Below are 16546 nucleotides of genomic sequence, written 5' to 3'. Positions count from 1 at the left end.
AACAGGACAATTACACACTGATCAACATCGATCAGTGGAGAACGGCAATCCCGATTAAGAAAATCGAGATACGTGTATTTGACGCAAGTTGATCGGTGCGATACTTTCCAGAGAAGCTCTGTAACCGGATGAATCACGTTATAGTGCAAAGAGCTACAGGGGTTGGCTGGTCGAAAGTCATCCCTTCGAGAATCGCAGGGAACGCGCGTACATTTAGATTCGCGGACGGCGAGTTCAGATTATGGCGTTTGACATTATTTCACGACGGACGGGGTTGGAAAGAAAAAGAGAATACTATCGGCAGTTAGAAATCTTCATGGTGCATAAAACGTTGAAGAGCGCTCGAACAATTCTACGGTCTGATGACTCTCTAAACGTTACGAGGGCCGCGCGATTCCAAGGGAAGCGCGGAACAATCATATCTGCGAAGCAGATTGCGACTTTGAGCATCTACGCGTGTCGCGACATATCGCCTCGTCGAGAGCAATCGAGCGCAAATGTCGATTGCGCAAAGAATGAAAATCGCGCGAACGAAATGACACCTTTTAAACGAGCCGTTATTAATATTAACTTGAAAGTTGTAAAACTTTCTCCAAGGTTTATTTCCATTCATCCGAGAGAGTGACGTTGTATCGAGAATAAATCGCGGCGATCGTAGTAGTGCGGATTATTCGGAGAGATCGTTCTCGACTTCCAAGTACTTTATCACGTACCGGCGAAATTCCCGGCCGTATCGGTACAGCCGCGAATGAAAATCGCATTAGGGACATCCTCGAGGAGCTTCACCGTGTCGGCGATAAAAAAATTTATTGCCGTCCCAGGACGAAGATAAATTTTCCGTTAATACCTGCGCTCGTGCGCGGACGACATAATTTCTTAGGAGAAAGGAACGGCACCGAGTGTGCGGTTCGAGGCGTGACATATATATTTAACGTAATCATCGATAATCGACAGCGATAAAGTAAGACGATTAAGTATAACAACCGGTCCGTGCGCGGTGTTATCGTTTAAAGTATCTCTTCTCTGATGGGATTCGCATAAACGCGCGCGGCACTAATCCACAAGCGCAAAGTATCGGTAATGACTTTCGACTTGGCAAGTTAATTAATCAAGTCGGAATACTTTTAGCGGGACAACCACTTATCAGGGCGGAATATCTAAAAAGCGAAGGTATTTTGTCGCGTTGAAAGTGTTGCTTTGACGCTCGCGAGTACGTCATTACGACTAATCGAAATTTAGCTCTCACTTTCGTTTCCGCTGAAAATAAGAGACATTTCACCACGACGTTACGTTTGGCTTTTCAACGCGATAACAACACCTTGATCCGTAATCCTTAACACTGAGCCAGCCTTACGGCCGCGTGCGTCACATACCACATATTAGCTTCCGTGTGTTAGCCACATATTACAGACACCGTTTAGAACATATCCCGACATCGTACGTGTGTGTATAAACGTGTATGGGTGTCGAGTGATATCGCACACGTTTCGTTGCGTGGCGCTTACGCAGGAGAAACCAACAAATAACAAATTAAACGAGAGAGGGAAGGTGTGTGAAAGAGAAAAAGAAACGAGTGAGAATCCGTATGTGCGCTTACGAGACCAGCGAAATCCTCGGAGCACGCTGGTCGTATATTAAGTACACAAATCCATAGGATCGAGCGCAAGTGCTACACACATAATATCCAAAAATTTTAAGAAAAAAGAAATCGCGAAATATATTTTTCCACGTGTCCTCGCGTGGCTTGCGTCACATTCGCGTCACATCCTGTCAAATTCGCAATGGTGAATTTATTCCGCGATTCAACAGCGCGACGCGTACATGTAAATTTCGAAATAATTTTTCTTTCTTTCCGTTGCGAAATTTAACAAAATCGAATTAAATCGGTACGATCTGTATACAAGCGATCTCGCGAGAGGCGCGACAAATCAGAAAACGACCGCGTGCCAACGGCAGGTGCAGCACGTGCTGCGCTCGGCTTTCGCTTGTAAGACCACCGATTTTTCATCCAAAGCCGAAGCTGCGCAAGGAGCTTGAGGATGCTTAAGGTCTAATAGGATATCGACTTCTCGCGATATCGATCGATAATTATGAAAAAATTTTCTATAAGCATAAAACTTCAAACGATTACTATGTATTTTCTGAAATATTTTTCCGCTCTTCCAATATATCTCATGCGATGTCAAGACAGTCAAGAGAGGACACGCACAGAGACGTTGTATGAGAAACGAGAGAGAAAAAAAAAACGGAGAAAGACACGAAAGTAGACGACGAAAGTGTCGGATAAATGATTCCCGCGTTAACACATAATATGCCGATAAAATGAAAAGACGGCGTGATGGAAAAACAGATAGATTAACAGAAATAAACAGATGGACAGACAGACAGAAAGACAGAAAGACAGATTTCTAGACAGATAAACAGATAATTAGACAGAGAGAAGAAGAGAAAAGAATAGTAGTAATAGTAGTAGTAGTAGCACGATAGATTACGAAAGGTGGAAATAATAGTGGTGTATATAAAGTTTACAGAAAAAAGATTCGCTGCTCTCGCCGCAGGCGTCTTAATAGGTACCTCGTAATTAGAGACAAAGAAAAATAAGAACATTAAGTAGTTGGTGTTGGTCATTACCGTTCGGGTCCGGGGCAATCGGGTACAATGATTGAGGCTTTGTACTGTCGATTGGGCCATGGTGGTTGGTGGTTGGTTCATTGGTGGTTGGTTGGTGGTTGTTGTCGATTGTTGGTAGGGTCGTGGTGGTCCATTTTCCGATCGAGTCGGGGTCCGTCGTTCCGGGCAGGGCAACGGCAGGGCAACGGCAGGGCAACGCCAGGGGGGCAACGCCGGGGTTGGGGCGGGGCCAGGGCACAAACCATCAACCAAGTTAGACATCACGTCTGACGGCTGGATTAATTCGCGGCTTAACCTCCTAACCCGATTTTTCCACCCGCACTCCGCTCCGCTCTCCACACGTTCACACAACCCACCCTGTTCTATCCCTCCTAACCCTTTCTCCCTCCCTCCCACCCTCCCTTACGTCATCGGATCGGCTGCGAGGAGGCGAGAAAAATATTGGCATGGAAAAATGAGGTCGAGCAACGAGAATCGCGTGAGAACGGACGCCTCGCATTCTTGTACCGAGAGAACTACGACGCGTTCCTTTTTTTTCTTTTTTTTTATTTTTTCCATTCGATAAGCCTACAAGTATTCGATTTAAACTTTAAGCCCGATGAGAAAGTCTGCTGATTCTTTTACGATCGTAATACGATTGGCGAGAACTCGCAAAGTTACGGGCGAGACACCGCGGCGGCTTCTTCTCTTCGAGGAAGTGCTTAGTCAACCAGACGTACTTGTATCATCTCTTGGCAAAGACGGCGCGGCCGGTATCGTCATCCCTCTCACCCCTTTTTTCTCTCCCTCCAAGTCATTAGGAATTCTGAAGGCGTACTCGAATAATTTTCCTGTCCCGGCGCGGCATTTAATTGACGTCACTCCACAGCGGCCCGGAGAATATTTCAATTGCTAACGAAGTGCGCTAAACGCCGTTAATCAAGCAAGTTTTTAATCTTTATAAACGAAGAGGTCTATTAACTATCCCGTATAACTTGAGGGGTGAGCTCGGCACGTAACTGATAACCGTACGGAAAGTTTTATCGACGCGAGCCTGAAACTTCCGCGACGAAGCGTGGACGCCGCACGATAGAGGCTGCGCGCGACAGTTCCGCGAGTTCGCGCATTCGCGAATGGAAATAACTTTGCCGTCCGTTCGCCGATGTGTGCAGACAGAAAAATCGCTACGCGGCGAACGCAGCGAGCGATGCGTCCGCCGCCTCCCCCAAGAAAAATGGTTCGTAAGCATTATCTATCGATACGCGACACAATTCACCCGTTCAATTTGTTGCACGCGAGTAAAGTTATTCCCGTGTGTGTGTGTGTGTGTGTGTGTGTGTGTGTGTGTGTGTGTGTGTGTGTGTGTGTGTGTGTGTACGATTCTCCAATATTTTTCTCCGCACGACCGAGGCAGTCCTTTCAGTCACTTATGGAAGTTTGCGTAGCGTCCGCCTAGCGTTCGCGAACGATGAAAACTCCACAAGACGGTGGGGAATTTCGCGTAAGGAAGGTCCCGTAGAAAGTTGCCAGAGAAGGCAGCGCGCAAACTAAAAGTGAATCGCTAAGAGATCCCTAGGATACAGCACTCTTCGGGAATAACGAGCATTGTGCCATTTACCAGGCAAAGTGAACTTGAGACTGGAGCTTTCGATATCTCAGTCGTATTGAACGATCCTCTTTCAAGCTATCGGACTAATTGAATATCCGTTATTATACCGATAATCGTACCGCTCCATTTGCTCCATCCGGTGTAACTTGCATTGATTAAAAACAAGAACTGACTAATAATGCAAATGATGAATCAACTTCATTATATTCAACATCTGTAAATTCAAAGGTATTTTACGCGTTTAACGACAGCAATATTTCCACGAATCGAATCGCGATAATTCGTTTCTCGCTAATTGCCGCTTCCCAAAGTGCTGTATCCAACATTCCGTCTTGGAGACGCGCAGCTGCGTGGAATCCCTGACTATTCTAGCGGCACCCCACGACTTCGTCTCCGTGCTCTCTCATTTATGCCAAAATATACAAATCGCGACGTGGCTCATCGAAAGATAAAGATGCGTCCGTGTGTCAGTGCACCCGAACGAAGGCTGTGTGCGTGTGTGCACGGAACTTTTTCGATGGATCGGACGTGCCGCCGGTGTATTAAACTCGTGGCCAACGTCTCCGAGTGATTTGCCACGGCATTCACAATCACACGACATTAATGCGCGACATTTACGCGATTAACCCCACGATTACCCTGGTACATCTTTTCCAAGTGTGCATTTAAACATCGCAGCTCGATAACGATGGCTGAAACTGCGCACTCGAAATTCCCATTGAAAACCCCACTCGGAGAGATGGTAAATGCGAGTAACGTAATGGTGTAAATGTATCGCGAAATTTATTATTAGCAGTTACGGACACACGATACGAAAGATATGATTACGGTGCCCCCCTTCAGCTATTTCAGCGGAGATATCTTATCCATATATCGTCACCAGAACATCGACGTTACATTTATAATGAATTAAAATGATAGTATATGGTAATACGGCAAAACCAGCAGACATCCTTTCAAAAAATCCGCTTTACAAGATTTAATAAAACTTTACAGATATTGGTATCTGCCGATTTTGTGATTATGGAATCGAAATAATTCGTCGTCATTATTATTTCGTTGAAATTAATTAGCCATCATAAGTTAATTGTGAATTGATTGTGAGTCACAACGTTGACAAGATCACTCGAAATACTTGAGATGTACCGCGCATTCATGTACTCATTTGGTTCAAGCGGGACAAACGAATCCCGGTCGTTTGTTAAAATACGATCAAGAGATTCTCAACGCGTGGTCCAACATTTACGTTACGTTAACGCGACGTAAACGTAAAAATAGTGTGAAATATCGACCGTCGCGCGTGCGAAGCCGAGAGAATTCGTCCACGTTGACGTCTCCGTTGACATTTCGTGTCAAAGGACGAGTTCTTTCGCCATCGATCATTGCGAGCGTGCACAAAATTTCACGTGTCACTCTTAAAATATGACGCAAAAATAAAATTGAAGCTAGCGATGGCCGAGGCTTTCTTGCGACCAAGAAGTAATAAATGTCTCATGAAACATTGATACGAGCATACGACGCGCGAGATATACGAGAGACGAGGAAAGCATCCCGCCTTTCAACGAACCAAATGCATAATGAAGCTCGTACGGATATATGAAGTATCTTTGGAAAACGAGACGAGTGCCTGGCGAAACAAATTTTCGCGACAAAGCCTTTTGTACGCGCGGCTTCCATGCCTCGCTCTTTACACAAATTACATGAATCTTCGTGTATCAACCCTTTACCGCGTGTCGTAATTATATAAACCATAATTATTTTAGTTTCAAACGAAGTTAAAAGGCTCCAGGGAGCTAAAGGGTTAATTACGTTACGGGCACTCGTGTCATCGATCCACAAAGACGGCGCACAAGAAAAGTAAAACATAAGCCGCGCGTCTTTGATTAATATGGCAATTCACTAGTCCCCAAAAAATCGACAGACAAAACAAAAATGACTCTCAATCAACTGAAAACCCGACACATAATTAGAATTAAACATAAAGGTATAGAAAAGGTTAGAAAATCGTAAAAACAAAGTACCGCTTCGTTACAGTAAAAATGCCGACTTGAAAACACGTTTCGGTGAACATTTTTACGATCTTCTGCTTGATTATTCGTATGATCCTTGTCTTTCACTATCTCTTTTATGCTTACTCCCAGTAAGGAGTATGGCGAGAAATAGACGAAGACAGGAACAAAACTATAGCGAAATCACAAACGAATCGAAGCGCAAAAGCTTACCTGACTCCTGAGTTTCGTGATGTTCTGACCACCTTTGCCGATTATCGAACCAGCAACCTGTAACACAAATATAACTTAAATAAACAACGGTTATTAGATTAAATAAATACACTGAGAGAAATCGTTTGGTTAGAGCAACTAACGTTTGATTGAATAGTGATCAAATGAATTTTGTAGTTACCGGTACCAAAAACTTACAACTGTTAATTACATTTAACAAAACTTTTGGTAATTTGTTGTATAATTACAATTATTTGGATAAAGCTACAAATTGTTTGGTAAAACAACTATATTTAGTAATGATAACTATAAAATTCATTTCATCACTATTCAAACGTTGGTTGATTTTACCAAACATTTCTCTCAGTGTATCTTCAATCTGTTAAAAGTATTTTCGGAGAGAAATGTTAACAGATCGAAAGAAGTGACAGCGAGTGATGTTTACAAATATTTGATATCTAAACTTCCGCCGAGATTACGGTATAGATCACAAAGAGCAGGTATATATTTGAGTGGTCGTCTTCTCAGTCTTTGTAATATTAATTAAACAACTATCTCCCGTCGAGGGCGTAGCCGGCAAATATTTAATGAACGAAAAATCTGGAAGTGAGATAATCTGCCTCGGAGCATAAAGAGGATGAAATACGGAAATTCCATTCCGCCGTCACGAACTCCGGGCTCGTGCATCAATATTTCGCTTTCTCCAGTCTCTTCTGATGCCCGAGATAAACCTACCGTCCACTTCTAGTTAGGCTTTTAATTTTACCGCAGCCTAGACTTCCGGCACGTGTCAGATATCGCGCGAGAGCATGATCACCCGTTTCTCCATGAAACGTAAAATAATTGCAACTCGGTGCGCGATCTATACGGATTAATTACGCCACGCACGGTGCGCTACCTTTAACGACAGGTCCGCCGAGTTAATTAAATAAGCTCTAGCAATGTCTGGCAATTAACACTTTCTCCTCCGCGAAAAGGCGCGTCAAGGACGCGCCTCGATGCGCGGCATTATGACATACAGCAGACGTAGAAATGCAATCATTTTCATCCGGCACAGCAACGTTGTTCGTGCTTCGAGAAAATACAAATTCGTAGACGAAGGGATCGATAAAACCTCCGAATTTGTACCTGTACTTTAGTAGAAATTGAACCTCATGTCTAGTCATGAGATGAAAAAGTTGTCTTACATTAAAAAAAAAATTTTTATATTCAATTAAATTTATTTAACATCATTTCTTTTATTAAAAAAAATGTTTTCAAAGTTTAAAAATAAATTATTTTATACTAGCTAATATTTATTTAAATCAAAAAAATAATGCTAAAATAAATATATTAATACTTGAATACAAACATTTTTTTCAGCGTAGCTACTACCTACTAATCAATGCTCACTTGTCTTAGAAGTTATCTAAACTAAACTATTTATATTATCTTTTTATTACAATATACCTTGTTGCATATTCAGTATATTGAGGTCATGTTTCAATATGCATTATTCATATTGAAAATCTACAGTTTATATTATAAATATTACAGCTAAACTGAATAAGATAAATTCAAATTGAATCTGTTAATTAAAACAAACTCTTAATGGCTAGATTATACATATATATATATTTTAAAAGCAGCATATATAATCTGTTACCATTTACCATCATGGTCTTAAAATACACTCCTCAATTACTTGAAGCAAGTAATATTTACTTAAAATAAACTTCTGTGCGCACACAGAAAAATAACAAAAATTCGATTTGTTTATTATTCTAATTCTGGGTAATTTAATTCAATTTGTTTATTATTCTGACTCTTAGCAATTTAATATTTCAATCAAGAATATCATGTTAAAACAAAATTCAATTTGTTTATTGTTCTGGCTTTTCTTAGATACAATTTTAATATTCATCGAAATAGTATAATAATTCATCGAAATAAATTCTTTTAATATATGATAATGAAGTTTTCCATGACAATGATTATATTTTAATTATACAAATGTATAATACAATCACCAAGAAAATATTCCTTGTTAAAAAAATAATCGTTACTTATTAGAAGAAAAAAAAAGTAAACTGAGTTAGCTCTTTTTGACATTATTTTTCTGCGTGAGATTCATATTTCTATTAAGATACACACGAATTTCCCTAAGAAGTGTTCCTCGAAGAACGTGACGAATCTCGCGACTTCTCGCGAAGGTCGTGGTACCTATCAGTAATGCTGCACACAATGCGGTCGTCCCTGACACAACGTCGGGTACCAATGACAGCGCGCGATGATATCGTCGATTACGTAGCCAGAGAATCGACCGCGATCAAGCGCGACGAACGTTCGCGTTCGTGCTCGACCGGCTGGATCGCAATAAGGCGCCCTCGCGGCGCCGATTAAATCGCACGCATCGGGGCACACCACCTCGGTGTATAGCACACACATCGCTCTTGTTGTCCATTACGAAATTAACAGGCGCGATCGCCGCTTCACGGCCGTTCGCGATGATGTCACGTGCCGCGAAAGGTCGAATCTCACCAAAGTCGGGTAACACCCTGACGAACGTCGAGCGTCGAATTCACAAATTTCCCTCCTCCCTCCTCCCTTCGTCAAAAGTGATCCACGATAATTAAGAGAGACGCGGGCGAGCTGTAACCCCATCGCACGCGTTAGGTATCATTTTCACGCGACGTTAGGTTTTTTCGGGCATTCGCGTGCCAATGGACGATGATGACACGCTTATCTGTGCTCCCTCCCGTGACGATCGGTCATTCAATTCAATTAAGCTTATTAGCGTGCGCGAGACGCAAACGGTTTACGGGATTATGCTAAGGACAATGTCGAGCTGGAATTATTTCGATAATTGGATGGCCTTGCGTCGCGAACTCGCGCGCGGAATTCGCGAAATTGGATCGTTGCTGGTGAGAGTCCAGCCCAAAAAAATATCAATGTATGTCACGTCGAAGGAAACCACGGGGAAATGATATAAAATAAATATAAAATAGAAAAATAAAAATAAAATTTAAAATAAAAAAAAAACTCGTTCCCCACCGGTCGGCTCGCAGAACGTTGGGCGATAGAATCTTCGGCATCCTCCTCAGAAAATACGTCGAACAAAGGAAGCGTAAGAAAACGAGTGCTTTACTGCTCCCTTCGATATTCTCAATGCTACAATCAATCACTACCGAGCGAAAGGAGGTACAGATAGACCTCGATTCACGATATTACTTCTCTCTCGATGCCCTCGAAAGCGGGCGGCAGCAACAGCAGCAGCAGCAACAGCAGCAGCAGCAGCAGCAGCAGCAGGCGGCGGCGGCGGCGGCGGCGGCGGCGGCGGCGGTGGCGGCAATCGCGATATTCGCCTGCTGCGTCTTATTGTACCACGGAGGAAATGGTGGCGCAAGAAAATATCCGCCCAGTCGAGAAACATCCGGTCTGACGATAAATCGGCGATAGAGATGGAGAACTTGCAGCAACTAAAGGCAACCTCGATACCAAGAGAGAGGCACCTGCACCGGTCTCTAACCCAGGCTGTACAGACAACGGCTGCATTTTCGTCGATCTACCAAAATTCCCGAGGTCTCGACGTTCGCAGATCCACAGGAATTTCCCGCGGGGAAAAGAAAGCAGTCGAGAGAAACCGATAACGGTCCGCCGAGCGTGGCGACAATGACCGGAAGAGCCGTCCGGCTGTCCCGACGATGAAAACGGACTCGTCGGAGGTGGGTACCGTGTTGCGCGTATGGGAGTCGTTTTACCGCATTCACATTCGTACACGGATGCAACGGCGAAAAGAGTCAGACCGGGTACGCGTGACTGGAAAATACAGTGACCCAGTGGCGAAACACGTGGGAAGCACATCCGACCTGCTCGCTCGCATCGTGCGTTGGAACACTATGCACACTGCACACCCGGCGAAGAGACGGAGGAGGGCGTTGCTAACATCGACATTTCCGAGCGTCAACGATTGCAACTCGGGGAACGGTACAAACGCTTCCAAATCGTACGATGAACGTGAACGTTAATCGGAAGCCAGGGCGAAACAATAGTTCATGAAAACAGGCGCAAGAACGCCTTTTTGCTTGTCTTTAAGTTTTAAGTCCATTTAAGACGATCTACATAATTCGCATCAGAATTCAAGATTCTGTTTGTAATTTTATGTTTACCATGTGTAATACGAAAAATATTTGTAAAATCGGAATACTCGCGTATAACACATGTGCTTTAACGTACATACATAAATGTATATTAATACTTTGTACACACGTTGTTTTTCGACAGCTCAGTACACGTTCGGCCATATGACATTTCTAAATTAATTTTCATTATTTCTTCAAGTGTGAAAAAATTCTTCAATGACTCTTACGTTACTTAAAAAGTTCCAGAAATTATTTGTATAATTGTATATTTCAAAAAATTATATATAAATGTTATAACTAATCACAGTAGATATTCTTTTCAAAAAAAAAATTTGCAGGACAAAATTGTCGTATCGCGTGCACAAAGTGTTAAAGCACATACGCGTGTTCAAAATAATTAAAACTAAAATTACAATTAAATCAAATAATAGAAATTACAAGTAAAGTTTTATCCTGAAATCTGAGGCAAATTATACCACGTTTTGGGCGATAGTTTCACGATACCGCGACGTATCGATCGACGACACTCACCTTACTCGGGATGAGAAGACGGAGTTCATCGTCACCCTGTCGATAGCGCTTATGGGGGCTGGTCGGTCCCCCGGAACCTGTCATGGCGCCAGCCTCGGCTTCTCTCTTCATTATTCCTGAAACAAGCAAATGAAGGATCTTTCTTCAGAAAATATTCGTCTCCTCCGTCGTATCGCATCGCGAAATTCGTTTCACGGACGTAAATAATGAATTGAGTTTACACACTCGTAACTCGACTCGCTTTTATTACAATTTTCATACAACGTCATCTCCGTCACAAAACGTGACGCCAAAATTATGGTGCATAAATTTATAATGGATTAACATACACCGTTTTCGTCAAGAAAGCCCGCGACCATACGCCACGCGACCAAAGATCGCGTGGCGTATGGTCGCGGACTTTCTTGACGAAAACGTCGAATTAATGCAATAAAAGACGACGGCGAGTGTACGCACGTCATCTCGTAAAACGGCTTTCCCACGCCGTTGGCGTCATTAAGGCAAACGAGGTGATTTAACGGACGATGAATTACGATGCTGCTCGCACACCAGTCCATCCAGTTCTACAATGCGTGTTAACGTATACAGATTTAGGTGTTTCATCTACAATGTTATTCCGTGAAAACAAGTCAATGCCTCGAGAAGCATTTTTTATTAACACAGAGCTAGTAATTGTGCAAAACGGTTTATTATTCTTAAGGCTGTGCATTCCAATAAACGACACATCTGAGTGAAAGGAAAATGCACAGCTGTTTTAACGGCAGGTGCCACGGCAAATTGCCGATAAACAACGACGGAAATATGTCTGGAATGATAACTCGATGGAATTAAAATTCCATTATTTCTACTTTCCACGGAACTGCTCTAACGCAGAAGCGACAATTAATTTTCCGTCGGCGTCCCGATAACTCTTTGCTATGTGCGTCGTCAGTACCCTTCGCATCACCGCAAAAATTCATTGCGGAATTAAAAATTTAGCTCTTTTAAATGACCACGAGCGTAAATGCCACGACCCAGCGATTTCTTTTCCCAGATAAAATTGCTAACACGTTGATTTTCGTTCTTTAACACGATCAAACTCTTCTAACGTTTTGGCGGCTGACGTGCATCGGCAATCAATCGAAAGAATACGGAATCCCTTAAAAGCTCAATAGCTATGCTTGTGCTTTCTACGCCTTACAATATAAATCTAATAAATTTTATTTTTAAGCACAAATAAATTGATAAGCCTTAACGATCACGTCTAGATCTCAGTGTTGAAATAATATTTTTTGCATGATTTTACATACAATTTCTAATTCTTTCGAAATGTATGTCGTTACTTTCGATTTCAAACACAGCTCTTAAATAATTGAAGCAGAAAAGCAACATCCGGAATAAGAGAGAGAAATTGACGATCAATTTAATACTACGGATGTCAGCAAGCATCTTTACGATCCTCCCGCAAATTTGTTGCTAAAAATTCAATTTTTCCTTTCGTCACTTAAAGTTGAAATATAGGATCGGGTGTAGATCCTGTATTTCAATATCCCCAATCCCTCGATATCGTAATTATATTATTTGCGTAGTTGCAGCAAAGGAGAATCAAATTTTGTCAAAATCAATAGAGATTATGTATTTAAATTGTCATGATAATCGCTGTTTATCTGCTCACCAGTCCAGAATGTTTAATGTAACACGATTGAACTGCGAATAATTAATTACATAATCAGTCTGTTTGATCGAAGAACAGTGGGGCTAACCGCACAATAGCGTTTCTCCGGTAATAACACATATCGCGACATATCCTCGTGACACCACGACCGTAAGCTTTGTTAACTAAACTCACATGCGCGACTCATGTCTCCGATATATCCAATAGACGAGTCGTTTCGCTCCGAAATTCCGCGTCGCGTAGGGATTGCGACGGTATCGTCGTTCCTCCTCCCAGAGGAAAAAGAAACGAGAATGTAACGCGTCGAAGCTGCTGACTGCCATTTGTCGGCTCTGCTGCGCGTTTAGCATAGAAATCGCAGTTACACGCGCGGCATACGAAAACACGTACGCCTGACAATGGAAACGTCGAAACATAAGATCATAGGCAGTTACAGGAGAATGCAGAAACTTGCGCGTGGCATATTTCTAACGAGGCGACGAGCGTACGTGCGAGTACGGTGTGTCTCGGTGCATCGGTACTGCACGTAATGCAGTGTGTATCGCCTTTCGTGTATCGAACGAACACATCTTCCAATTGCAAATAGAAACGGTCGTGTCTTTCATTTGACTTATTTACTTTTTTCAAGCCATAATTTTGCAAAGTTAATTTCGCAGCAATGTTTTTACGTAACGTAAAATCGTTTAATTTCTCTCGATCCGAAAGTGCAGAAACGCTCCGAATCCAACTATTTAACAGTTTTCCGTGGGCAATTCCCAAATTGAACTTTTTCCTTTCGATTTTGCACACTTCCGTGGAGCGTGGCGTAACGTTAACCGCAGTTTTAAACCCGTGACGTGACAGTAAAGCGCACTCTTTGTACTCGGCGTGGTATGCAAACCAAATATGCAAACGAAACGCGTGGACTGAACTAGGTCGTACCCGTCGTACTCGAGACCTAAGCTGATTACAAACGCACGCGACTACAGTGTCGAAAGAGCTAAAGCTTGACTTGGCTTTCGACCTCGGGTCGCGCGATGACGATAACGATACACTGACGTACACTAGCCAAACCTGGTTGCGGGATAATTAACCGAACTGTACGCAATAATTTTGTTTTGTTTAATAATTTCAAAACGAATCGCCGGATATATTATATTCAGATATAAGATAACGCGGAAACTTTCTCCTCCGTGCGGCGCAATTTCCGTGCTTGTTTACAACAGGAGCAACGAACGGAATTATTTTTAAAGCCGCGTCATCGCAAATATTGCGCTTCAGACTATTCGAACGGATGATTCGTAGGCCCGCGAGAAAGGAATCCCCCGCTACGAGGGATTCAGCGGCAATTATTTTCTTGCTGCGGAAAGGGTCGTCGCGACTCTCGCCTCCGCGAGGGAAAGATCGAGTGTTCGCGAGACTCGGGGCTTAATAACAATGTCGGCGGGACGCAAATGGAAATTAAAGCGACGCGGTGGCATCTAGATGCCTCCGCGTGTTGCATACGCACGCGATGAAAAAGCGGGACGGCGGAATCGATACCGGTACACTTGCTTGATACCGACACGCGACGTTAATAATTTGCTGCAACAATTCCGTGCAAAAGGGCGCTTTTCCGATTCGTGGCCGACTTATCCCTTATTCTTTCCCGTTACGGCGTGCCGAGAATAACTTGAACGGAACGCGCAAAAATATCTCCGACGAGCAACGAGGATTAAAAGTCCATCGTGGAACTGCCGTGCCGTCAGGTCATCGCGTACGACGTGTGAGATTGTTCTCCGAGGTGTGAAATACCTCATGTCCTTGAGATCACAAAGCATGTATGAATTTTTTAATATTTCTGGAAATTAATTTAGAAAAAAAACGCGACATTATTTATATTAAATTTGATTACATTTAATTTTTAAGTTACTAATTAAAAATTTATTAACATGTATATTAATAGTCTTTTTAATTACAGAAAATTTAAATTTAATTTGCCAGTGTACATTACAAATTAATGAAATGTTCAGACTATTTCTAACAGTAACTATTTCTATTTCTTTCATTCATACACGGTACAACAATTAATTTTTAAGACTGGACCAATAAAACACGATAGAAACAAAATACACAAAATCTCAAGTTGTTTTATTCAAAATAATCTCCTCTTGCTTCAATACACTTGTTACAGCGATTCAAAAGGGATTCAAATGCATGATTAAGCTCATTTTGTGGTATTGCTTCTAGTTCCCGTGTTGAAGCTGTTTGGATGGTCGGAATGTCTTCGAAAAAGCATCCTTTTAACTTCAATTTCAATTTTGGAAATACAGAGAAGTGGCACGGGGCCAAATCAGGTGAATATGGCGGATAATTGAGCACACAGACTTGATTTCTGGCCAAAAATTGACAAACACTGAGTGACTTGTGAGATGGCGCGTTATCGTGCAATAGCGTCCAACTGTTTGGATCTTGATAATCGGGACGGATACGACGGATTCTGGCCATCAAACGCTTCAAAACTTCAAGATAATAGTCGCCAGTAACTATTTGATCAGATGGAACAAATTCTTTGTGAATAATTCCTTTACTATCAAAGAATGTGATGAGCATTGTATTGATTTTTGAAGGCACTTTTCGTGTTTTCTTGGCTTCTGGTGAATTTTTCGACTTCCATTCCGCACTTTGGCGCTTGGTTGTTGAATCGAATTGAAAGCACCATATTTCATCCCCCGTAACAATGGATTTCAGGAAGTTTGGATTATTTCTGGCAGCTACAACGATGTCTATGGAATGGCTAACTCTCATTGCTTTTTGTTCATCCGTCAAAGTGTGTGGAACAAACTTAGCACAAACCTTTGTTTTGCCCAAATCCTCGTGAAGAATGGTCCGAATCGTCTCTCGGTTGATGTTCAAAGCCGCTTCCATCATTCTCAGTGAAGCATTGCGGTGATTTGCAATAAAATTACGTATTTTTTCGATCGTTTCGGGTTTTCGAATTGACACTGGCCTTCCCGTATGTTGGTCATCTTCTAGCGATTCTCTACCATCCAAAAATCGTTTATGCCACACGAAAACATTTGATCGACTTAAACAAGCATCGCCATACACTTGCTGCACCAACTGGAATGTTTCTGATGCACTTTTACCAAGTCTTGCGTTAAATTTAATAACCGCTCTTTGTTCCATGATACAATTTCTAAGGATGCTACCGATCGACAGATGTCGCCACTACTTGCTGAGATTTGGCGCCAGTCTTAAAAATTAATTGTTGCACTGTGTATGAATAAAAGAAATAGAAATAATCACTGTTAGAAATAGTCTTAACATTTCATTAATTTTTAATGTACACTGGCAAATTAAATTTAAATTCTCTTTAACTAGAAAGACTGTTAATGTATATGTTAATAAAAGTTTAATTAATAACTTAAAAAATTAAGTGTAATCAAATTTAATATACCTTTCATTGGTGGATATAAATGACATTTTAATTAACAATAATTGAAATAATTATTTATAACTTTAACTAGTCATTAACTAAGCGTGTCTGTTTCACAGACCTTTTATATGTCATTAACGCGTAAATTATTTTGTACAATACTACGTTCTTTAAATTTAATGCACACGCTTATTACATTTAAGACTAATATAACTTATTGTTAATTTTCATGTCATTCATTACTTTTCAGTTACATAATAATCACAAGCTTTGGAAGCTTTTCCAACAATGTATACTTGAGAATATTTAATAAAATATTATTTAATAAAATGACTGTGTATTATTACACAAGCACCATTTACGGAATTATATTTTTTAACTCGAGTCTATGGTGCAGCCATC

At 41.7% G+C, this 16546-nt stretch overlaps 2 protein-coding genes across 5 annotated transcripts in view; both read right to left on the bottom strand.

The window, feature by feature from the left end:
- Positions 1–16546, bottom strand: part of LOC105200473 (heterogeneous nuclear ribonucleoprotein K) — an 89625-nt gene that overhangs the window by 34007 nt on the left and 39072 nt on the right. For all 4 annotated transcript variants that reach the window (XM_026134386.2, XM_026134388.2, XM_026134390.2 and 1 more), the window contains 3 exons: positions 11094–11209; positions 6442–6498; positions 2632–2675 (listed from right to left, as the gene is read on the bottom strand). In XM_026134386.2, the coding sequence (XP_025990171.1) occupies positions 2632–2675; positions 6442–6498; positions 11094–11204 (212 nt within the window). In that variant the 5' untranslated portion in view covers positions 11205–11209. The remainder of the gene's footprint in view (positions 1–2631; positions 2676–6441; positions 6499–11093; positions 11210–16546) is intronic.
- On the bottom strand, positions 14857–15894 carry LOC105200558 (histone-lysine N-methyltransferase SETMAR-like). The gene has a single exon (XM_011168190.2). The coding sequence runs from the start codon at positions 15892–15894 to the stop codon at positions 14857–14859; it is 1038 nt and encodes a 345-aa protein (XP_011166492.1).

This window comes from Solenopsis invicta, chromosome 6 (assembly GCF_016802725.1).
Source record: "Solenopsis invicta isolate M01_SB chromosome 6, UNIL_Sinv_3.0, whole genome shotgun sequence".
In the NCBI taxonomy this organism is placed as follows: Eukaryota; Metazoa; Arthropoda; class Insecta; order Hymenoptera; family Formicidae; genus Solenopsis; species Solenopsis invicta.
This window is presented reverse-complemented; position numbering and strand designations above follow the sequence as displayed.

Coding starts and splice junctions, on each gene's coding strand:
- LOC105200558 (XM_011168190.2), bottom strand. CDS start 15,894: ATGGAACAAAGAGCGGTTATTAAATTTAACGCAAGACTTGGTAAAAGT.